Raw genomic sequence first — 24,120 nt, 5'->3', positions numbered from 1 at the left:
TAGGTGCTCCAGAGTCAAAGACCAGACAAGACCCAGCCCTTGCTCCCAGGGGGTAGAGGTGGGCTTGTTATGATCTCATAGCAAGAACTGTCCATTTGACCCAGGATCCAAGAGAAGACGCCTTGGATAATGGCAAGACCTCAGCTTAGATGTGCAACATCTTTGAGGGGCGTGCTAACAATGGAAAGGGAGACGTAGGATATGTAGACAGGAATATACCCTGACCCACATGAAACTGATGGTTAACTGCCACCATTAGCACTGGTAACCAATGAGAGCCAATCTTTCCAATCCAGGGTAGAATCCGGGAGGATGCACTGTAAGAATAGGGAAGAGGATGAACCCCAGTCTGAGTTAGTGAAGGATGCCTTGAGGTCACACATTCCAACCTGAGCTCACTATCTGCCTGGCACCGGCTCCCCCTCCCGACCGGGTCTGGGTCAGTGGTACACGGCTGCCCCCAAGCCCCAAGCTCAGATCCTCGGAGGCCTCTCGGTGGCCTCCTGCTCCTTCTACAGCCAATCAGTTTACCCAAACCTATTAACTCTTCTGCCACTTGCTTCCTATTTATTCCTTCCGTCACCACGCTTACAACAAGGCTTACCCTATAGCAAAAAGTTCTTCAACGATCTTTGCTCCCACTCTCTCTCCCTTCAAATCCATACTGCATTCTAAGAAAACAAGACAACAAGCATTTATTAAGAGCCTACTATGTGCCAGGCATTGTGCTAAGTACTGGGGATGCAAAAAAAAGGCTCAGAGGCTCTATATTCTAGGAGCTCACAATCTAATGAATTTTCCTAAAGTACCTTGACCACGGTGGTCTTTTGTGGGCCCCATTTCCACTCTAGGAAAGTGGCAGCATGAGAGTGCTTAAACCACTAGGAATCACAACTATGTTAAAACTAGGTGTTGTTTTAAAAGAGGAAAAGATGAATAAGAAAAAAAATCCTGAAAAACCAGTCAGCACATGGAAAAAAAACACACCTTCCATGCATTGTCCCACCCCTGTAGACCCTGATCTCTACAAAGTAGCAGAGGGAGATGTCTTCTCCTGCGGGTCTTCTTTGGGGACAGGCTTATTGATTATGGCTCTGACTGCACTGTGCTTGTTAACTGTTCATCTGCACCGCAACAGCCACTCTTCAGACTGTTTTCCTGGCTAAGCTCCCTTCACTTTGCATCAGTTCATCTGTAAGTCTTTGCATGCTTTTCTGTTTCATCATGCCGATGATTCCTTGCAGCACAATAACATATTCCATTAACTCCACATACCACAAGTATTTAGGCATTTGAAGGGTTTTATCCACTTTGTTTCTAGTTCTTTGCTACCACAAAATGTGCTGCTATAAATACTCAGGTGTAGATGAAGCCTTTCTTTTGGTCAATGACATTCTTTGGGGATATGTTTAGTCCTGGAATTTCTGGTCAAAGTCTATGTCCATGTTATTCACTTTATCTGTATAACTAGAAATCACTTTTTAGAATAGCTGTACCAATTCACAGCTCCACCAACAATGCACGAGTGCACCTGTCTCTCCACAGCCCTTCCTACATCAATTATTCTCTTCTTTGCCAGTTGACTGGGTATGAAGTGAAACCTCGGAGTTATTTTAATTTGTATTTTTCTTCTTACTAGTGACTTGGAACATGTTTTCATGTAATTATTAATAATTTGCAATTCTTCTTTTGAATGTAAGTACTCTTAATATGAGAGCTTCATCCAAAAACCAGGGAGCTGATGTGCCACAGGCTCTAAGGATGTGGTCACAGTACTGGCATCCTCATCATCAGGGAAACTAGATGCCATAATCACCATAATAACCAGGTGCTCTGTGCAGGGCAGCTCACAGGTTTTCTTCAGAGAGGTAAGTAGATCCTATACAGAAAGGCAACCAGAAATAGCATTTCAAGGGATGCCTGGTCACCTCATCTAACAGGGTTCCCTAAAAGTGAAACCAAACAAACAATACACAAGTAACTGCAGTTCATTTGCTAATATCTGTTCCAGGGGATGAAGTACAGAAATTCTACAAAGAGCATGCCAGGTTCCTTCAACCCAAGCTCCAACCTCCATCTCAAAGAATCTGAGTATTCTGATGCTTAGTGACCCATCTTGATAATTGCTGTTTTACAGCCAAGGTCAAAATAAATATCAACTAATGAGAAAAGATAAAGCTAGAGGCACTATGCATGTAATGAGAACTATTCCAACATTCATTTGGATTTGGCCTCAAAGGAGCTTGGTCCCTCCCTACCGTGTGCCTCAGACAAGTCCCAAACCTCTCTGGGCCTCAGTTTGTCTCTAAAATGAATGAGGGGACTGGGCAGCCTTTCAGGCCCTTCAGGCTCTACATCTATGATCCTATAAGCTGTAAGAAATGGTAATGGGGTCACCATTTCACAGAGAACATTAACTGGCATAAACCGGCTGCCCCAACGAACAAAGAGTCAGCCTCAGCCACTGAACTCTTGTCTCTCTGGCAGCCAAGTGCCAGCCTCTGAGGACAGGGGCATTGGAAAGTAACCAGAGAGTGGGATGGACCACCTCATAGAAATGAAAGGCAGACCAACAGCAAGACTGCGGTTGGGTCTAAGCCCCATCCTGCTAAGAACAGAGACAGACAAAACTGGCTTGACCAACAAACAGATGTGAAATGGAACAGAGCTGCCAGGGCTGTCAGAATGACCCACGCTCCTCTTCAGTCATGGTAGAGCCACCAAGTTGGACACTACCCTCTCAGGAGCCCAAAGTAAAGATATGGAGATAATGCTTATGACCATGAAGTCAGAAGCATTAGCTGGACCTAACCAAATACATTCAGAAGGAGCTGGTGTTTGAGGCAACACAAAAATGCATTGTCAACATGTCGCAAAGTGGGGAATATTCTAAAAGAACAGAAATGATCACAACATAATTATCACCAAAAGGCCAAAGACTCTGTCAACGACTACCTACCCACTGCCTAACTCTGTGATATCTTGATGAGAATGGTCTACATAGGCACGGAAGGTATCCTTGATGAAAACTTGAGAACAAGCCATGTGGGCTTTTGTGGTGTTGTGGAAAGAATGCTGGATTGGGAGTCAGAGGATTGGGGTCAGGAATTACAAAAGGACAGCCAGTGCTTCACTGGTATCCACAAAATATTCTACACACATCAAAGTACAATAAAAATTAAAAAAAAAAAAGAAAGTTGAAGCTCAGAGCAGGTAAGGGACTTGCCCAAGATCACACAGCTATTGAGTGATAGAAGCAAGATTTGCACCCAGGTCTTTTGATTCTGAGTCTAATGATTAATCTGGCACTGTGTTTACAATTGAAAAAAATGTTTTTGAAATTACTATTGATTTATCAGAAAATTATAACATTTTTCTTCTAGATAAGCAATTTTTTAAAAATTTGCTTCATTCCTTAGTGAGATTTCTATTATATCCTGAGGCAAAATGTTTCTGTGTAGCCATATTGCTCCATTTATAAAGTGAATAAACATGACCCAACCACAGTCACCTTCTGAAGTGGGGCTCTAGGATGTGCAGTGCAGGGAGCTTTTTCGGTGGAATGGATCTACGCAAGCCTCAGAGGCCTTCACTAATGTTAGGCTGTAATCACACTCATCAACTGATCCTGGCTGGGCCTTTTCAAACACTGACTTTTATGGGGTCTGCTGGCTGCTCACTTCAACAGCTTCCAAGCGTCATAATCAAGTTCCTCCTTATTTTGAGCATACTGCCATCATTTAAACAATCATTTCTGGTCCTCCTGGCTAAGAGAGTGTAGGTGAGGCTAAGTTGAGAAGGCTTTAAGCTTCAGGGAGGCTAGGGGCGGGGGACCCAACCCAGCAGTGAAACGGAGTTTCTTAGCACACTTACAATTCCTAAGGTCGGATTTATTTTTTGAAGTCCAAGCAAGGCATATGAGCCAACTATTTCTGCTTTTGCCAGAGTGACTGTCTTATGATCCCTCATTTTTGTCCAGAAACATCATTTGTCACCTAGTATGTGCCTAATATATTTGGAAAGTACTTTGCGTTCCTTGGATGAAAGGTGCAAACTATGGTAATGTAATTATTTACACATTTTTAAAGGCATTGGAAAAATCTACTAACAGCATTGAGGTCACAGTAAGAAATTTAAAGTGCTCTAACAGCAGAATTCTGCCGTCATCTTAACCTAGTTTCATGCTACAATTTTATCCCAGAATCTTGCATAAGCATCTTGTTAACGAACTAGGGTATGTATGTTAGAGGTCAGAAGCCACTCAGTCCTCCACAGGAACATGGAGTGTCAGAGCAGCAAGGGAGCTGGGGGCCATATGGTCCTGTGCTCTCATTCTAGAGAGAAGGAAACAGGCCATTTGAGAACTCAGCTGGAGGTAACTTGTTATAGGTCATATGGTGAGTTGGGGGTGGGCAAACCAGGACTAGAACCCGGAGGTCCAGGCCACAGCTCCCAAAGAGATGGATTTCTGTAGGGCTGTTTGGTTGCTATCGGAAGGTTCTTCTAAGACAAAACATCTACAACCTTGTTTAAAGAAAGGGTGCACAGCTTTTGCAATTTATAACATGGGATTATAGCCATCCCATAATTCAGCTTGCCAGATGCTCATTTTCTAGCATATCTAGTACATCTTCCAGGGGCCTCTTGTTCTAGACCTGGCATCTCCATGTCATGGCTTCCTGATGACAGTGCACTTTCTGCTGGAGGTTGTTTGGGGGCTCCCTGGAATGAGCTGCTGGCGTCCACATTCTTTGCATTAATTGCTGTCTCTGCTTCAGAGCAGACACTCATCTGTAACTTAGCATCTCAGTGAGCTGCCTAAGTCATCGAGAGATTAAAAGATTTGTCCTGGGTCACACAGCCCAGGATGTACCAAAGGCAGGATTTGAACCCTGATCTGCAATTCTCTATTTATGACATCGTACTGTACACTGTTTATTGGAGCAAATTTAAAGCGACACACTACAATAAAATATAATCCTCCTGGTTTGCTATAATGGTTTTTATTTATTTTTTAAATTTCCCTTAGAAAACAAGAATAAAACCAACTTTGCCTGCCATTTTGAATGATTTGCTTTGGAAGTCTTTTAGGATTATGGGACCAAAGACTTAGAGCTGGAAGGGACGTTAGAGGTCAACAAGTCCAACCCCTTCATTTTACAAAGGAGGTAACTGAGTCCCGAGGAGGTGAACTAACTCCCCAAGGCCACATGAATAGGAGGTAAAAGCTGGAATTCAAACCTAGATCCCGTTTCCTAATTTTGAGTCTTTCCCACTGCGTGATGACATTCCCTATGTTGAGGGCAGCTTGGATTTTGGCAGGCTTAGCTGGATGGGCTTCAGACTCTCAGGGTTAGGTGTCCGATGACAGGGATGAGAGCAGATGACAAAAGTAACTGTTTGCTTTTCCCATTTCTTAAAAGCTACCGAGGAACTGAGTGAAATCAAGGATCAGTCAAAACGTCAAGGAGAAGAAAGCTTTCACTGAACTGACTCAAGTCGTGGCCAAAGGAGAATTCAGAAAGCAAAGATGCTGACCCATCTCCCTCAAAAAATTAACATCCTCTGAAGATGAAAACAAAAGACAATGTCTACGTGTCTCTTATGAGGCAGCTACAATTATGGCCATATGATTCTTATTTAAAGAAGAATAAAAATATGGTTTGGGATAACTTAAAAGGAAGAAACTTACAAATTACTTTCCTATGCTTTGCCTTTAAAATAATTCCAACACAGATGAAAATGACTACATATTTTCTTATGGTCACGTCATTCCTGAGTTTCTTCTCTACTATATAATCATTGCTTCTCTCCATCAGGAAACCAGACATTTGGTAAGCCACTGGTGGGCCAACAAGAGTCTTTGGAACATCTCAGTAACAGCCCACAAGGAGTTACCTGGTGTCTTTGAATGCCTTCCCTTACTTCAGTGAGGTCCAATTTTGATCTACGCCTGTTGGCACATTCAAGTGGTAGTTACTTCTACAAACTGCTTCCAGTAGAACAATATGAGTTTCCCTTTCCAAGAAAACATAATGCATATGAAAATCTGACTCGAAATTTGCTGGATGTACAGATCCTAATAAGAAGACTCCATAGCTACTATCAGCAGTGATACAAGACTCGTGGCTTGCTTCCCTCTATGAGAGATGGGCCCTGGCATTGTTCTGGATCTTGCCACATTCAATTGGCCCTTTGCCCCTTCGACATTTATGTTTCCTTTGAAATATCAGTTCTTTGCCTTGTCCTAGTTATTTGCAGCTCATGACAGTACACTATGACTAATTTAAGACAGTTCATAAACCTAATTTATATCCTTCGGTTTAGTCTTTAAAAAAAAATTTTCCCCAATAATCAGATTATTTATTTTCTTTTCCAATCCCATGCCCATCAGAACAAAAAAGTAGAAGCAAAACAAAACCTTTGTGACAAATATGAATAGCCATGAAAAGCCAGAATAGGTATTCTGTCTCCATGTGCACCCTGAGTCCATCACCTCTCTGTGCTGGGTGGCTGGTTACTGCATTCATCAGAATTCTAAAGTCTTTCAAAATTGTTCATTTTTACAACATTTTTGTTACCGTATAGACTGTTTTCCTCATTATTTGGCATTAGTCTGGACAAGTTTTCCCTCATTTCTTTGAAACTGTCCCTTTCATCATTTCTTATGGTATAATATCATTCCATTACATTCATAGACCATAATTTGTCTAGCTGTTCTCTAACCAGTGGGCACTTCCTTAGTTTCTAATTCCTTGTGAATCCTAAAAGAGCTGTTATATGTATCTTCTACATATGGATCCCATTCTTCTTTCTTTGATCTCTTTGGGGATATAGGCCTACCAGTGGTACTACTGGGTCAAAGGTTAACAAAGGGTATGCGAGAGTTTTGATACCCTGGGGGCAGAGCTCCACATTGATTTCCAGAATATCTGGACCAACTCGCAGCTCCACCAACAGGGCCTCAATGTGCCAGGTGCCCCACAGAACCTCCAACATTTTCCATTTCTTCTTTTTGTCGGTTTTGCCAATCTAATGGTTATGAGATGGAACCTCAGAGTTGCTTTAATTTGCATTTCTCTAATTATTAGTGGTTTGGAGTATTTTTTTCATATGGCTATTGATAAAGCCTTGGCTTTTAAAGTGGGCAGAGACAAAGCAGGACTAGAGAATTGGGGACACAGCAGATAGAGAATTGAAAAGGCTAAACTCAGCCTGAATTGGTTCTGTAGAGGGGGGCCTATGCAGATACTTATCCATTCCAGGGAACTATACAGCCCCAGAGAGACAGCAATGGATGGACACAGTAAGGAATTCTGGATCAAATTTGGACAGAAAGGAGGAGTTCCTGGATCAAGTGAGGGTCCAGCAAGTAAAGAGTCACAAGAAGGGTGACCTAACCTGGACGCTGAGACCAGGGCCTATCCCTTCCAGCCTTTAGCACAGTGCCTGGCACATATAATAAAGGCTTAATAAATGTTTACTGACTGACTAACTGGTGAATCATATGCACTGTGCATTTGTGGGGACGAGAGCTAACTTTTGAATTCTTCTAAGTGCACTCCCTTTCTGTGGATGGGGCAGGAAGGCAAGCAGGAAGACAAGCAGAGGTTATCAGGAGGTAGGGCTTACTAGAAAGGGGGCATTACTTGACTCTGCCTGCATTCTTTCCTCTATAGCTACGGAGTCCAAGGCAGTCCGGAGGACCATACAGGGAAGATGGCGAGGTTTCTAGGGAGGGCTGACACGCATCATAGGGGGAAATGGAGGTTTCTTGAAGGAATCTAGGCTCAGATGAATTATCTGTTTTTTATTGTATCTATTATTGTTGGATTAGGTAAAAGCCTGTCATATCTCAGGTGTTTTGATGGCTTGAGGGGTCTGTTGGGAGCTGAGCCTCTTTGCTTTTTTTGTGAGACTAAGACCCAAGTCAAATTCAGATATTCCCAGGAGAAATTCTGTGTGGGGCAAAGCATGGGGGCAGGCACCAAAAGAGAATTTTAAAAGAAGTTCTCAAGCTCAAACCCAGAGCTTCAATTCTGGGCCATGAATACCTATAAAACCTTAACAGTTACCTCAAAACAAAGCCAGGCCAGTTTTATCTACTCTTAGAAAATGCCTCCACTGAAAAATCTTGACTATAGTAGTAACCTTTCCTTACTCTAACAGCCAGGTGGTCATGTGGCTTAACTGGAATCTAATTTCAGCTGATTCAAATCACAAATCTTTAAAGGGGAAAGAAGGACAAGCATTTATTAGGCACCTACTATGTGCAAGGCACTACGCTAAGCATTTTACAAATATTTTCTCATTTATTAAATAAGACAATAATTTGATAAAATATAAGTGAACGGAAGGAAATAGTATGATTGAGTAGAAGGATGATGGATTTGGAGTTGGGGACCTGGATTTCAATCCTAGTTCTCCTTTTTAAGACCTGCATGGTGACTCTGGGCAAGTCATTTCTCCCCAGGACCCTAGGTTTTTCATCGATGAAATGTGAAGAATGGATCACTAAAGTTCTTTCTAATCACTAAACCTCATGATCCCTTAACTGCAACCATTGTGAAGTGGCTGCAATTCATTACCATAGGGCGATCCTTTTGGGGGGAAAAGGGGGAGAGGAATTCCAAATCGTGATTTCATTGGTACAGGGAACTCCCTCAACTAACATGCTCCAACTTTGTGGGGTCCCGAGGAGTTCTATCAAGGTCACCCAGCCAGGACATGTTAGAGGCGGGCCCTGAATTCAGGTCCTGTCCCCTCCACGGCTGGCTCTCCAGTCACTATGCCCACTGCTTCTCAGGGGCCCCTCATTTGCAAGGCATATGTGACAGCTGAGTATTTTCACTGTCGTGTTCAAGAAGTTAGAACTCATTGCTGAGGAAGACACCTGCATGTGGACAGAACAAGATTATTTTTCTTGAAACCAGACACAATGAAGATACAACGCCAAGGGATGTTGACAGTGGCTTTACTTCCTCAAGAATATAACTACTACTTCATCCTTCCACTGTTTTTAAGGAGCATTAGAGCTTCATAGGGTAGGAATGAGCAGCCTAGATGTCTCTCTCAGCACCACTTCTCCATAGTAACCATCCAAATACATCCATAGATCAGCCAGCAGAGGGGAACGAGAGCAGCTTAACCACCCTCTCTATCCTTAGACAAGCAAGAGAGCTCCGCGATGCATTCATGTCTACTGCGTTTCCTAAAACCCAAATCTTTATCTGGATCAAACCGTTTTCTTTCAGGACATCAAGCAATCATATTTTTATTACAGATGTCAGCTGATAGCTTTCTGCGGAGATTAAGTGTTAAGTCCGGCCTGTGGCACAACAGAGAGCCAGCAGCCCACCTGGATTTCAAATAGCAGCCTTGGCCTCATCAACTCCAGTGAACTGGCCGGGTACAGACTATGGTTTAGAGCTGCCCCAAACCGCCTAATGGTTGGGCCGGAATGGCCTCTTCACAGGACTGTGAGATTTTAGCTTTTAGAATACAGCACTTTGCACTTCAGAGGTTTGAAGCTGGTCATCAAACCTTCAGCGACAGTGTTGAGAAGGAAGCATGACGTAGTGTCCAATTTACGCCACTAGGAGCCTGGAGTCCCTGGGTCTACTTCCAGCTTTGACCAACTGGGTGACCTTGGGCAAGTCTGAAATAATCCCGACTCCAGTTCTCCCACCTGGAAAATGAAGGCGCTGCAGTCTAGCTCTAAATAAGAGTCTATGAATCCACAATGACCAAGCTTGGTCTCAGGGAAGAGTTTTTAAAATGTACTTCTCTCTTTCTGTTCTAGAGGCAGGGGACTCTGGGCGTGGAATATTACATGTGTTGTCAGAAAGGCTTGATGTATTGGTTGAATTTGCTGTGTATTTTTCTTTCTCTTCCTTCCTTCCTTCCTTCCTTCCTTTCCTGTTCTAAGGTAGGACTTAGTGGATAGAGGAGGATGGAGGGATGTATTTAGAATGAATGTGGCATGAAAACAAATGGCAGCAATAAAAGGTCTATGAATCTCAACATTCTGAAACATCGTCACAAAAAACACACCATCTAAGTTGTTTCCCAGGACTTGAGCTCAACACAGTCAACTTACAGCAATAAAACTGTTGCTGGAGAGCAGCCAAGCATGGCAGAAAGAGAACCGGCCATAAAGTCCAGAGAAGCCTGAGTTCTAATCCTGGCTCCAATACTTCCTAAAAGAGTGACCCTGGATAATTCACTTTCCTTTCTTAAGCCTCAGCTTCTTTATCTGTAAAATGGATACAACATCTGCACTATTAACCTCATAGGATTGTTGTGAGGAAATGGTTTGTAGGCATTAAAGCACTGGATGAAATACAAGCTGCAATATAGGGGAAAGTACAAGTTCCCTCTAAATTTCAAAGGTTGGAAGCTGCACATTTCAGAAATCTGAGACAAATAACGAATCATCTTAAAACAGAAGCTGGAGAAGACTCGGGGCAGTTAGAGAGTAGCACGGCACAATTAGCTGTTAAGGGCTTGGAGACTTAAGAGCTTTAGGACTATATAGGAGGTAGTGTGGTTGAATAGAAAGAGCTCTGGCTCTGGGGGCTGAGACTGTGGGTTCAAATCCCACCTCAGACATGCACTACCTGGGTGACTTTGGACCAGAAACCCTCTCTGAGCCTCCGTTTCCTCCTCTATAAAATGAAGGGACTGGACTAGAGGTCTCCTAAATCCTTTCCAACTCAAGATTTATGTTTCCATGATCCCATGACCAATGTCTCTCTGAGTCTCCGTTTCCTCCTCTATAGTATGGGAATAAGAACATTTATACTACTTCACTGAGTTCTAAAGACTCAAAAAAAGGTCTTCAGAATCCTTGGCACCACCAATGTTCAACTGCAGATAGTTTTATCAAGGGAAAAACCATCCAAAGCACTGAATCACCAACCACTTTGCCACTGCCCTGTCAGGGGCTTCTCCACCTGCTCTGCGAGAACCCGTGGGCTCTGGCTTTTCTGTTCCTCTCTCCAGAGCTTAGCTCGATGCCTGGCACATTGGGAGCTCTTAATAAATGACTCATTCATTCGTTTGTTCATTCATTCACTCATGCAAATATAGAGCTAGTAGGGGCTTGTATGTCTGTCCCGGAGGACCAGGCCTGCTGAGATCAGAGAGGTTCATTACCAGGTAAGTCACATGAGTGTTTCGGTCCCAGCCTCACTAGGCTGTCAAGGCTTTAGGATCTGGGCTGCTGGAGGGAGGCCTGGTCAAGGTAAGCAGGGATCTTTGAAAGAGCAGACTCCTGTTGGTCCTGGGCACCTCTCAGGGTGGTCTAGAAGACAGGGTTTTGTGAACTCCAAAGTGCCATGTTCACACGTGTTATCATTTTTACATTCGGTGAATGTAATTCCATTTAAAGACACAGCGATAAAAACATCCACCTCAGGCAGCCTTTGGACTCCCTGGGCAGAATAAACCTTGACTAGAAGATAGTTTTTCTCAAAGTCCCAGACTCGGGCTCCTACAGCTCTGACAACAAAGAAGAAAGAAAGAGCTCCAGAGTGGCTCTGGTGTCCCCAGATGACCAAGCTTAGGCTTGCCGTGGACACCAGCCTGCTGGCACTGCTTCCCCAGTCATGATTTAAGGCCCTTCGTGGTTATAAGTATTTCAAAATGACTTCTGAAGCTGTGTAGATCTTGTTTGACAGCTCCAGACCAGTGGCTTTGACAGGTCTCTGGGCACAGAGAGTTGCCTTGATTTCACAGGCTGAAGGGCATAAGACTTCCCCAAGGCGATGTGACTTCTCAGATTGTGCTGGTCTTTGGACTCCTGATCCACGGCTCTTTCCATGACATGCTCTTGTTTGTGGCAGCCAAGCTCACTCCAAGTCTGCCTGCTAGAGGTCAGTAAAATGGGGCACTTCTGAGCTTGTGCTCCATACCATCAGATAGGATCTGGACAGGAAGGCCATATTATGCTGCATTCTCCTGGTTAAGAGTGTGGAAATCAACTTAAAAAACAGAAAAAGCATCATCAAGAAAGTATTTACTGTCCAGGGTTGAGCTTTAAAGGTCACCATGAGTGAATGCTTCAGGGCATTTAAAAGTGCCCTTTAAAAAATAAACAATTCTCTTATCCGACGCTTTCCTCTTTAAAAATTCACCTCATTGGCGAGCACACGCCAAAGAAACTAATATCATGGCCGATATGATATTTAAAAAGGAAAAGAGAAAAACCGAGCTCCATAAAACATCACTCTGTCCTGGGGGGACTTAGAATAGAAAATGTTGAAACTGAGAAAGACTTAGCAGGAATCAAGGAGAACCCAAGGGAAAACAGGCTGGTGATGAACAGAGACGGGCCTGGACTTTCCCCTTCCTTTTTGTCAAGTGGTCAGTACTGGGCAGTACTGGGCAGTAACGGAAACTCCACTCCATGGGGCAGGGACCATTTAAAAGTTCAGGATGTCTAATTTTTGAAAGGACCTTAAAATAAGGTAGGGCAGCCCCCAGGAGCCCAGAGTGATGTCACTAAACGGCCCCAAGCTGCACCTGCCTGGGGTGGGGCTACGGTGTGACTCAGGTATGAATCAAGCTGAGAGGAAGCAGCTGCAGGCCAAGTAATGGGAGGGGCTTTGGTGACACATCAGTCTAAGAGGGTCATCACCCTTCAGGCGTGACCTGCCCTGGTCTCATAGTCTCAGAGGGCACCTCCTTCTCCAAGATCTGAGCCCTGAAATGCCGCTCTCTGACTATAACCTCTTCTCCTCGTAAACCTGACGCCAAGCTTCTCCGTGACGCCCAGCCAGGCTCCTGGGGATATCTGTTGTAACCCTTTTGGAACATCAGCTCCTGGAAGGCAGAGGATTTCTGCGCTGGAGAAATGCATCCCGACAATGCCTCACCCATAGCAAATGCTTAGTAAGAGCTCTGGCCCGTCTTCCTTCCTTCCTCCCTCCCTTCCTCCTTCCCTTTCTTTTCTCCCTTCCTTCCTTCCTTTTTCCCCTCCCTTCCTCCTTTCCTCTCTCCCTCTCCTTCATTTTTCCCTTCCTTCCCTCCCTCCCTCTTTCCTTCCTTCTCCCCCATTCTCCCTTCCCTCTGGGCATCCCTATTACTCACCAGGGTTAACCCTTTACACTGACCCCAACGCCTTCTGACTCCTCCAGGGTCCTGCTGCAGAAGCCATCCCCTCTTGTAGCCCACTTGGCTCCACCTCGCTCCCTGGGCTCACCAGTGTCACACGTGGGAGCGTTTCTTCAGTCTTCGTCCCTTTTCTCTCCCTGCAGATTCTGGCCCTGCTGACTGAGCTCCAGGGCCCCTGCGCACTCTTTCCTCTCTTCACTTCAAGGACCCCCCTCTCATAACTCTCCTCTGACTTCTCCTTCTTCTCCAAGGCCGCCCTGATCCTCACCACCAGCAGTGGCCTCTTCCTTCTGGCATCACCTGGCGCTTGCTTTGTGCCTCCAGTAACAGTCTTGTCTTTAACAGCTCCCTCTGTCTAGGTCCCATCTCCTTCCCTGACGGACTACATCCCTTCCCGTACTTAGCTGAGTGCTCAGAACAAAAGTCAGCACTCGGTCATTTGCAGAAAGTGGAAGCCTGAGTTAACTAGATCTGGTCTTCATTTTGCTTTCAATGCCTTTCTTCTGCCCTGGGGCCTGTGGCTGGGGTGCACAGTCAGCCCATGGGCACTGTGACAGAGATGGGAGCCGGGCAGCTCAATGCTCAGCGGGTCCACCATTCAGGAAGCTCAATGTGAGCCAGAAGACAAGGGGAGAGGGCGCATGACGGAATCTCGGGCTGCCTAGATTTGCTCCTGTTGCCCCAAGCCAACTTTCAGTGGAAGGGGAGCTGTCTCTAGCACCTGCCTAGAGCATGTGTTAATGCTCATTAGTCAAGACGAGCACTATGTGGCCCCTCTGTGAGAACTTCTGCACTCCCCCACAGGGCGTTGTATGAACACACTGCTTCTTGCTGCAGACGATGCCGGGGGAGATCACAGCGCCCCTGGCCTACGTAGTGGCCAATCCCAAGTTCTTTGGGGCAAGCAGAGGGGAAGGAAGAAGGAGGCATCAGAACTCTCACTCTGTCCCTGAGAAGTTCTCCAAACTCACCAGTCATGGATGCCTGGCCCTATTCCTTGACCCTGGGTCACCTCTGGGCTCTATGTCACTCTGCTTGACCCCACGCTTGGATTCTGGTCCTAAAAAAGTAGCTGTCCTGCTGAAGATAAGGAGCAGGGGATCCTTGTCCTGGGGCTGGAAGTAAGGCTCCGGGAACTTGGGGTGATTTTTCACGTCTCTACTAGAGATGGACCTCATCTTATGAAACAGACGTGTTTCTGGAAAGCTGCACAGACATCAGATCGGGTGATTAAACCAATTCACCACAGTTCCCCAAGAGCATCCTCTTGAAGGCATCCTGGCACAAATCCCTCCCACCCCAGGGTGTGGCCCAGACCCAGAACTGGGCCTGTACCTGAACCCCGAGCGCATCAAACATGCTGAACAGATGATGGCTGCTGCTCTTTGGAAAACAAACATGTGTTACCAAGTAAGAAAAGAATCATTAAGATTTCTTAGTCAAGTCTTCTTTTCTCAATGAAACGCCTAAAAAAGCCTGTGCATGATGGCAGCCAGGCCCCCCAGCACACCTGTACAACTAACTGAATCGGTGGGCTAGCATCAGCCACACTTCCCGTAAACCCCGTAGTTTTCATCCTCTGGTTTGTGCTGGTCCTACTTTCTTGAATTGGTCATAATTGTATAGGTTGCCATGGCTTTGTCAGAGCAAACAACACATTTTTTTTAAAAGAATGACAGAAATAAAGTAATATGGAAGTGAATATGAAAGAATTATAGGAACGGACGTGAAAGGGTTCAAATACAGACTGGTCTGACAAATGCAGGATTTGGTTTACTTCTTGGTATTATGTGAGAGGGCACGCGGGCCTGTGCTGGCCTATTTGTATTTCTTCAGACTGGCAGAAGACAGGCCTGAAGCAAAGGCGGAGGGTGTGGCTGGCTCTCAGCAGTGTTTGTTTTCTTCCCCAGGAGAGTTTCTCTTACCTGCTGCTTGAGGGCTTCTACAGACTCGAATTCCAACTTGGCCAGTTTCACCTGGATCTCTCGTGGCTTATCGGGGATGACAAAGGCCAGGACAAACTTCAATGCCAGCAGGGCATGCTGGAAACAAGAAGAAAGACGCACATGTTAAGATGCCCCAGTATCCCATAAACCTGAGGAAATGAAATGAGGTGCCAAAGCACTCTGCAGATCGCCATCATTAATCCAGTCAGTCATTCCTAATCAGAGCTCTGCAAAGCGTCAAAGATCTATTAACAGGAGACTTCATAGCTCTCTCCAGATATCTGAAGGGCGTTTGTATGAAAGATGGATCAGACATTTCCTACTTGTATCTCAAAGGCATACATACAAAGGTAGTAGGGATGGATGGAAGAAATAGAGAGAAAAGGTTAAGTTTGGTCGACGGATGGATGGATGAAAAAACATTTATCAAGCAATTACTCTGTGCCAAGCACTGTACTAGGTGCTAGGGATAAAAATACACATTTGAGAGAGTTCCTGCCCTCAAAGAGCTCCCTAGCCGAGTTGCCCCCAAGTGGAAGGTGCTGCCTCGGGAAGCAGTGGGCCCCCTTTCTCTACACATAATTCACACAGAGCCTGGACGTCAGGGATGGCGCAGAAGGCACTGTTGCTCAGGGACAGCTTGAACTAGATGGCCTCAGTGCTCCCTGCTAGCCTGGGAGGCCGAGAACCAGACCCCTCACTCTTAGATATAGGACACTTTGATTTGGTGAACTCAACAATTACTTCTTCACTGGGTTCCTTTAAAACCACTTTGGTGTACAAATGATGCAATATGCTGCTTCTTAATATTTTATCCAGAGTTGAACCTTATTCAGAAAAGGTCTCTGAGAGTTTTCCTTTCATCCTAGTATTTGTTTATGCCCCTCCCCGGCTCTCTCCACCTCCTCCTCCCCAGCGAGCAGGGTCCCAGTCTTTCTCCAAAGCCTAGCTCAAATCTCCTTCTCTCTGTGAAGACTTCCCCTCACCCCTGCCACCCTGAAACACTCCCTTGTCTCTTTCTCCGATGCCCTATAGGACTTTGCGGCTGTTGGCGTCCATTCCCTTAACAGATGCTTTGTAATAGCTGGTGCATCATTGCATTCCCATCCCAGCAGCAATGACATCTTGATGGCCGGCTCACTGAGCCACAAGGTCCCTGTAAGTTGGCAGGGGACCATGGCAACCACAAAATCTAAGACTGAATTAAGAGACGTAGTGTCCAGAATTTAACTCAATTAAAAAAGCACTTACTAATCACCTACTATGTGCCAGAAGGAGGAAACTGCCAGTCTTGCCATGGTCAGACTACACTTGCAACACTGCATTTAGTGCTGGGTGCCATATTTACTTTTCATTTAAAAAACCCTAAACTTGTCATTGATGGTTTTTGTTTTTTATACTAGAGTAAATTCCAGGGTAGGCTCCCTCTCTACCACTCACACCATCACATTCTGCTTTGTGACAAAGAGAAAAGGAGAAGCAAAGTAACAGAGAAAATGAGTCATGTGGAAGCACAGGCAACACGGAGCACACCCACAGGAGATTTCTTCTCCACCGACCCCAAAGCAGTCCAGCGCCGCCATCCTAATCCCTGAGGCAGCCACCTTTCAGCGCTGCTTTCAGCTCCACAGCTTCGCTACAGCATCCTGGTTCTCCTGCTTCTCTCTATTTCACTCCCCCTCAGTTCTGAAGTCCTCCAGGGTTTCTCTGAATTCCTGACAGTCTTCATTTCTGACAGCATGAGAATTCGCTGCATCCAAATATCAGTTTGTTCAGTAATTACGTGAGTGGGCACTCATTTCTTTGTTATCAAGGTGGCCATGTTTTAGTAAGTGGCGTCACTAAGCAGCAGTAGCATATCCAAAAGGAGGTTGACCAGGATGGAAGAACTAACGACAGAGGATTACCCGAAAGAACTAAGGACGCTCAGCCCAGAGAAATGAGGACTCAGTGGGCAGGAGGGGATGATTATATGACAGGTTGGTCTGTGTTCTGCTTGGCTCCCAGAGGGCAGAAGAAGGAGCAATGGGGCGGGGAGGGAGGGACAGGGTCAGCTCAAAGAAAGGGTTTTCTTTACCCCAAGGTTTGCCCCAAAGTTCAGTGAGTAGTGGGCTCCCTGTCACTGAAGAGATGATCACTTCTTGGAGATGCTGTAGAGAGGACACCTATTTAGGTCTGGTTGAGCCAGGTGGTCTTTGACGTCCCATCCACCCCTTTAATGATTCTGTGACACACACCACCTTGAAATGTTCCTTTTTTCCATCTGTGTATGTGTGCCTTACAAGTCTTGTTAAGCGCAGGGACCACGTCTTTTATGTTTTGTCCCCAAAGGCGCCTACTGCAATTTCTTATACATGCTTAATAAATGTTTGTTTACTGATTCCGTACAGTATGACTGATTCTATTATACTTTATGGCAAACGATGTCCCTACGTACATAGAAACATGATGTCCTGTCCTCACCAAACACAGGAAATCTACCAAAGGGGTATTATTCCACAGCCCTGGAATTCTCATTGTGGCCTACCACATTCTAACATCTGAAAGGTCTAGTAATGCTGAATATTTCTCTTCCACGTGTGAAGCAAGACAAAGGGTTGTTTTAGCCACAAACTCAATTGTGCAGAAGCCTAGACAGAACCTTTCTAAGAGGCCCTTATGGTCCAGCGCTGACACCCAGAAAAGTCTGAGAAGTAAAAGAACAAAGCTATGTCTGATAACGTGGGAACTAAAAATAGTGAGAGGCTAGAACAGAAGGCTCTTTAAATCAGGAATTCTCACTGAAAGGCACATGAGAACTGGGCAAGTTGGTGGAGGCATGAGGTCCTTTATGAAGAGATGGGGCAGTTAAATTACTGACAGAAAAGAAAGGACGGCTGGACAAAAATCAGATGAATCCTCTGCTGCAATATTTACAAAGGAGGATGAGGGATAAATGCCAAATGAATTTCTCCTGGGAGAAAGATGAAATATTGGAGGAAATCAGATTCATGACAAGACAAGTAATTACAAAATTAGAGTCCTTGAAAAAAGGCAGAAGCCCAGAGCAAAACAGGCATCTTCCTAGTTTGGGAAGCCAGGGGAATCTATCACGTGTATTAAATAAGGGACCTGGAGTGCACAGGGAGGGAAAAACAGAACTTCTGTTTGATGACCATGACTGAAAAAGGAACTGGAAAAATACAGATTTGAGTGACATAACGGAGAAACAACTGGAAGTCAAGTCATAATTGAATGAAGTCTAGTCAATGTGGATTTACAAGAACCCATATAAAGTAGATCTCATCTAAATGCCCCAAAGATCAAAAAAGAAAAGACAAGGAAACCTTGATGTGATTTACAAGCAATATACAGGGGTTAATTCAGATAAGGCTATGTTCTTTCCATTAACATATTTAGAGTTTTATATGACATTTTATTCTAATGGAAGCAGAGATAAAGAATGAGGAGAGATCAACGTTTAATTTGCCATGAATGCACGACTTTTTACATGGACAGATCTAAGCTGATGGCGATGACCAAGATGGCTGCTAACCTTGACCAGAGCCCTACTCTGAGGTTTCATCAGAGTAGGAGTGACCTTGGGTTCTCAAGGCTCTGCCAGTGGACTTCAAGCCGTAACAGGTCCAACTGACTGAAATGGAAAGGGCCCAGTGACTCCCAGAGGACCAGCCGGGAAGGATCCTCACCAGAAGACTTGCTATTAGGTGATAAAATATCTTTGACATAATAATTCATGAAATCATCTACCAGGTCATGAATGAATTGTGACCTATGTAGTGGAAGGAGTACTCACGTTCATCTTTTGAAACAGTGAAGCAAATCCTACCCAAGAGAAGAACATTTTAAGGACTAAAAGAAGCTTCTAACAGCTTCTGTGAAACAGGCTATTGAGAGACTCATTGATTATTCTGATAGCAAAAGTGTACATCTGTTTGATAGATCATGCTCTCAGCTTTACAATGTGCAAAGTATAATGCTTGTTTTTTTAAAAAATAACACCACTCTGCATGAAACACCCTTCAGGAACAGTATGATGAGAGAAAAGAGACAGAGACACAGAGAGAGAGACAGACAAAGAACTTAAAAAGGAAGGAAGGAAGCTATTGAGGAGTCCCAGAGGCTGTGAAGAGAAGCATGTGAAATAAAGGATCAGCTATTATTGGGAAACTCTTTTTTTTTAAGGCAATTGGGGTTAAGTGACTTGCCTAGGGTCACATAGCTAATAAGTGTCAAGTGTTTGGTCTGAGGCCGGATTTGAACTCTGGTCCTCCTCACTTCAGGGCTAGTGCTCTTGGGAAACTCTTAAAGAGAATTTCTAGCAGCCTATGGTAGGACAGAGAATTTTTCAGAAAAAAGTAAAAGACAGGAGAGGGTGGGGTGTTTACTTAATTTTCCTTTCTTAAGGAAACTTAAGATGAGCTTAATTCTGATTGTATTTCCTTAAACACAGATAAGACTGCCAGCAATACTAAGTGTTGGATTTTTTGTTTAAGATCCTGTGGATTGATCTAACTTATACAAAAGAGTGGAATCATCCTAGAAATGTCACTTGGCATCAGGCCTGCAAGTGGCCACTGCCCTTCCAGCCTGGGCATGACTCAATTTCAAAAGAAAAGAAATGATCAAAATGAGTAACTGAGAGACATTTAGGAAGAGCTGTACCCACTGATTCAGAGGGAAGCTAGGAGAACCCGATGGACGGCCACAGCGACATAAAGGCAAACAACACTGGGAGCCCTCAGAACGTTGGTTTAGAAGACAGATGCTGGCATATGCAGGTGCTGCGTGAGGCATCCACCTCCAGGCAGGGCCACGGTGTGGACCCCATTTGCTTGTCTACATATACTTATGTCTATGCAATCTCCCCTCAGAACTCAAGCTTCCCCCCCACCCCCAACCCTGGCTACCACCTGCCTGGTCAACATTCACTTTTTCTTGCTTGGACCCAGACCACTAAGCGGCTTCTCAGGTATTATCACCTCCTACCCTGAGTTCCAAACCAGGATTATAGAGCTGAAATTAGGGAACATAACCTATTTATGAGAAGGAGAAGAGGGGAGAGGGAGCAATCGATCAAGCCCAAAGTACTTATTCAGCATTTACTACATGCCAGGCACATGGGATGCAAACACAAAAAAGAACCACCCACACTCTAGGTAGTGACCTGGGAAACAACATGGCACAAAGCATTTTTACTATCTTGACTCGTTCAGGAAAAGTCTTACAAGAGGGAAGTGGGAATCTGCTCACATTTGAGGGGGAGAGCGGCCCATATAGAGAATCGATATTTTGTGGGCCGTCATGGCAATTATTCAGCCTGTTCCTTTTATTTAGGTCAAATTCCCAGGCTCATTGCTTGGCCTTTTCTTTTCCCAACCTTGAGGAAGAGGAAATTGGGGTTAAAAATTCTGAAAGCAGAAAAAGAACATACCGTTCCTGTGATTGTTAAGTGACTCGGTGTGAGAGTAGGGAGGACAAGGGACCCAGCTAGAGAAAATTAATGTACAAATGGTGTATTTCTTTCTATGATGTAAGGCAGCCTTCTCCTCTGCCATCTGCTCACTGGGCAAGGAGGGAACCGTCCCTGCATCTCTCACCCCTGCGAACCCCTGCTAATCTCTGGGCGATCAAACTACGGGCGGTCTTGTGCTGTGCGCTCCACCAGCGAGCAGAAGATTCTGTTTGGACAAAACCAGCTCCAGGGGCGCCATCGGCGGTGGCAGCCACAGCAGCAGCAGCTGTGTTTTGCAACAATGTGTCCCCAACCCTGTCGCTTCTAAAATAGAAAATGCAAATTAAGAGCTGAATTCTCAGAATTCTGAATAGCTAATTTGATTTCTACAGCAGCAAGACAGCAGCAATGCCTCCTTCCATTCCCAGGCTAGCTCCCATTGAATAGAAAAACACATGCAAAAGCATCCCCTGCTGATTAACAGGCCAATTACATGCCAAATGCCAATTAAGAATGCGTGATTAATGGAATGGCAGATAGAAAAACCTGTAAAAGAAAAGCCAGTAGTCCAGACTGTCTGTGGATGGTCTGCATAAAAGCGCCAGTGTGTCCAGGTAGACAGGTAGCACAAGAGGCACCTTTGTCTGCATCGCTAACATAATAAACCTGAGCCCTCCCTGTGATTGGAGATTAGATGGTACTCTGGGAGTATTCCTCTCAGTGGGTTCAAATGTCTGGCCTGTGATAGGTCTGCCTGGGGCTGCTTTCTTTCTCCTTCTGTACTAGAAAGATCCAGGTAGGGCAGGCTAGGCCCAGGATGCCTTCTATCCTGGCTTGAGAAGCAGACCTCTTCTGGCCCACCTGGGCCCCATTCTCATTCTAAGAGGGCCGGACGTCAGCGCCCCAAGGTCTTCTGCATGTTAGGAGGCCCTGGAGAAAATCTTAGGCAGTCCAATGAACAGATCATTATAAAACAAGTTTTCCTTTCTTACCCTCAAAGACACTAATTTTGGGAGATAGTAAATCAGATTAAAAGGAAGAAATTCAACATTAAAAACATAAAGTATGCCATTTCTTTGGTTCTCTTGTAACATACACCTTTATAATCGAGTTATTTTATTTTTCAATTAATTAACAGGTATTTATTAAGTGCTCTGAGGTACCACCTCACATCTATTAGATTGGCTAACCTGACAGAAAAGGAAAATTATGAATGTTGGAGAGGATGTGGGAAAATTGGGACACTAAAGCATTGCGGCAGGAGTTGGGAACTGATTCAATCATTCTGGAGAGCAATTTGGAACTATGCCCAAAGGGCTATAAAACTGTGCGTACCCTTTGACCCAGCAATACCACTACTAGGTCTGTATCCTAAAAAGATCATACAAAAGGGAAAAGGACCCACATGTACAAAAATATTTATAGCAGCTTGTTCTGTGGTGGCAAAGAATTGGAAATTGAGGGGATGCCCATCAACTGGGGAATGGTTGAACAAGTTGTGGTATAGGAATGTAATGGAATGCTATTGTGCTATAAGAAATGACGAGCAAGATGATTTCAGAAAAACATGGGAAGACTTACATGAACTGATGCAAAGTGAAGTGAGCAGAACCAGAACAATGAACATAGTAACAGTAACATTGTGTGACAATCAACTATGATAGACTCAGCTCTTCTCAGCAATATGATGTTCTAAGACAATTCCAAAAGATTCATGATAGAAAACACTATCCACATTCACAGAAAGAACTATGGAGTCTAAATGCAGATCAAAATATATTATTTTTCACTTTTTGTTTTTTTTCCTTTTGTTCTGTTTCTTTTTTCACAACATGACTAATGTGGAAATATATTTTACATGATTGCACATGTATAACCTATATCAGATTGCTTGCCTTCTTGGGAAGTGGGGAGATCCTGGGAAGAGAAAAAATTGGAACTCAAAATTTTATAAATTTTATCAAAAAAGAAATGTTAAAAATTGTTTTCATGTATAACTGAGAAAATACTATTAAAAAATAAAAAAATTCTACTATGTGACAGAGGACACAAGGCGAACAAGATATGACCCCTCCCCTCCAGGAATTTGCAATCTAGATAAACACAGATAAATCCAATCCTAGCCTGAATGTGGCCAGTGCTGGAGGGCTTGGGAAGAGTCTAGAGGAGAGACGTGCTACTTGCACAACGGGCAGGGGGACAGCACCCCAGGAGAAAGCCACATGACGCTGCCAAAGCAGCAAAGTGCAGACAGAGTTGGTCCCACAAACAACCCAGCTCTGAAGGGAGTGGGACTGTTTAAAGGAGAAGGCAGAGATAAGGCAGAGAAGGGGGTGGGGCCAGAAGAGTATGGCGAGAAGGTCCTGAGTGCCAGGCTCAAAGGCACACCTCTAACTGGGAGTCAATGGGAGCATGGGAGTGTTATGATCAAAACAAGAAGATTCCTTGGGCAGATCAGTGGGAGGAAGGGCCAGAGGCCTGTGCCAGGAGACACTGGTGGGAGCCCACCTCATACCTAGAGAATGCTGGCTGGAATGCGGGGTGATGCAGCCAGCAGGGCTGGGACAACACAAGGGACCTCGAAGACGTAGAGTGGATAGGACTTAGCCACCGATGAGAAAGAAGAGAATGCACCGTCACAGCTGAAGAGGCCAGCAGGGATTGCCGATCAGCAGGCTCCCAACGCTTGTTCTGGGATCATCTTGGCCTGTGCCAGAGAACTGGCAATGCCTGTGACAGGTCTGGATAGACAGTGTTGGTGCTCTTTTGGTGCTCTTCAGGTGTTCGTGTCTGACTTTCTGTGACCCCATTTGGGGTTTTCTTGGCAAAGATACTGAAGCGGTTTGCCATTTCCTTCTCTGGCTCATTTTACAGATGAGGAAACTGAAGCAAACAGGGTGAAGTGACTTGCCCAGGGTCACACAGCTAGTAAGTGTCTGAGGCTGGATTTGAACTGAGGAAGATGAGTCTTCCTGACTTCAAGCCAGGTGCTCTGTCCAGATCCCCAACAAATACTTGCTTTGGGCTTACTGAGCACAAGGCCCTACATTGGGTGTTGAAAAGGATACAAAGACCTATAAGGCAGAACTCCCTACCCTCAATCAATTAAGATTTTCCTATTTAGAGACACTTGCCCCAGTGTTACAAACATCCTGGTTTTGAATTCAAAACATTTCTCTTTCCCAGGAAATAAACCTGGTCTATGTGGGGCTTCACCTGGGGGCAATTCTATCCTTTCTAATTTTCAATGTCTAGAGCGTGTGTGTGTGTATGTGTGTTGGGGGGGGGGAGTGAACTCTCCATTTTCTTGACAGTTTAATTCAGCCATCTGAAGGTGCTCCGAATGGGCCCACAAGATGTCAGGATCTGGGGCATTCCACCCAGATTCCGAACATTAGACTCACCGGTAGCCGGACACCTCACCAGGAGGTCAGGCGCTGCCACACTGTTGGAAACAAAAACAAAGAAAAAGCACCATCCCAGCTCGAGATCTGGGGCTCACCACAGTGGACTCCAAACAGCTCCAGATGAGCTTCATCATCTTCTAAATAAATAGACCCCCCCCCCAACCAAATCACGGAATTTTATGGTGGAAAGGGGCTT

General features: G+C 44.8%; 1 protein-coding gene across 3 annotated transcripts in view; it reads right to left on the bottom strand.

Annotated features, from left to right (window-relative positions):
• Positions 1 to 24,120, bottom strand: part of LOC114050523 (anoctamin-10) — a 224,438-nt gene that overhangs the window by 45,750 nt on the left and 154,568 nt on the right. For all 3 annotated transcript variants that reach the window (XR_003570019.1, XM_027872296.1, XM_027872297.1), the window contains exon 12: positions 15,042 to 15,158. Coding sequence is in view for 2 of the 3 variants with exons in the window: in XM_027872296.1 (XP_027728097.1) it covers positions 15,042 to 15,158 (117 nt within the window). In the remaining variant the exon portion in view is untranslated. The remainder of the gene's footprint in view (positions 1 to 15,041; positions 15,159 to 24,120) is intronic.

The sequence above is a fragment of the Vombatus ursinus genome, unplaced genomic scaffold (assembly GCF_900497805.2).
Source record: "Vombatus ursinus unplaced genomic scaffold, bare-nosed wombat genome assembly UNPS02014799.1, whole genome shotgun sequence".
Taxonomy (NCBI): Eukaryota; Metazoa; Chordata; class Mammalia; order Diprotodontia; family Vombatidae; genus Vombatus; species Vombatus ursinus.
Note: the sequence above shows the minus strand (reverse complement) of the source record. Positions and strands in the feature narration are given on the sequence as shown.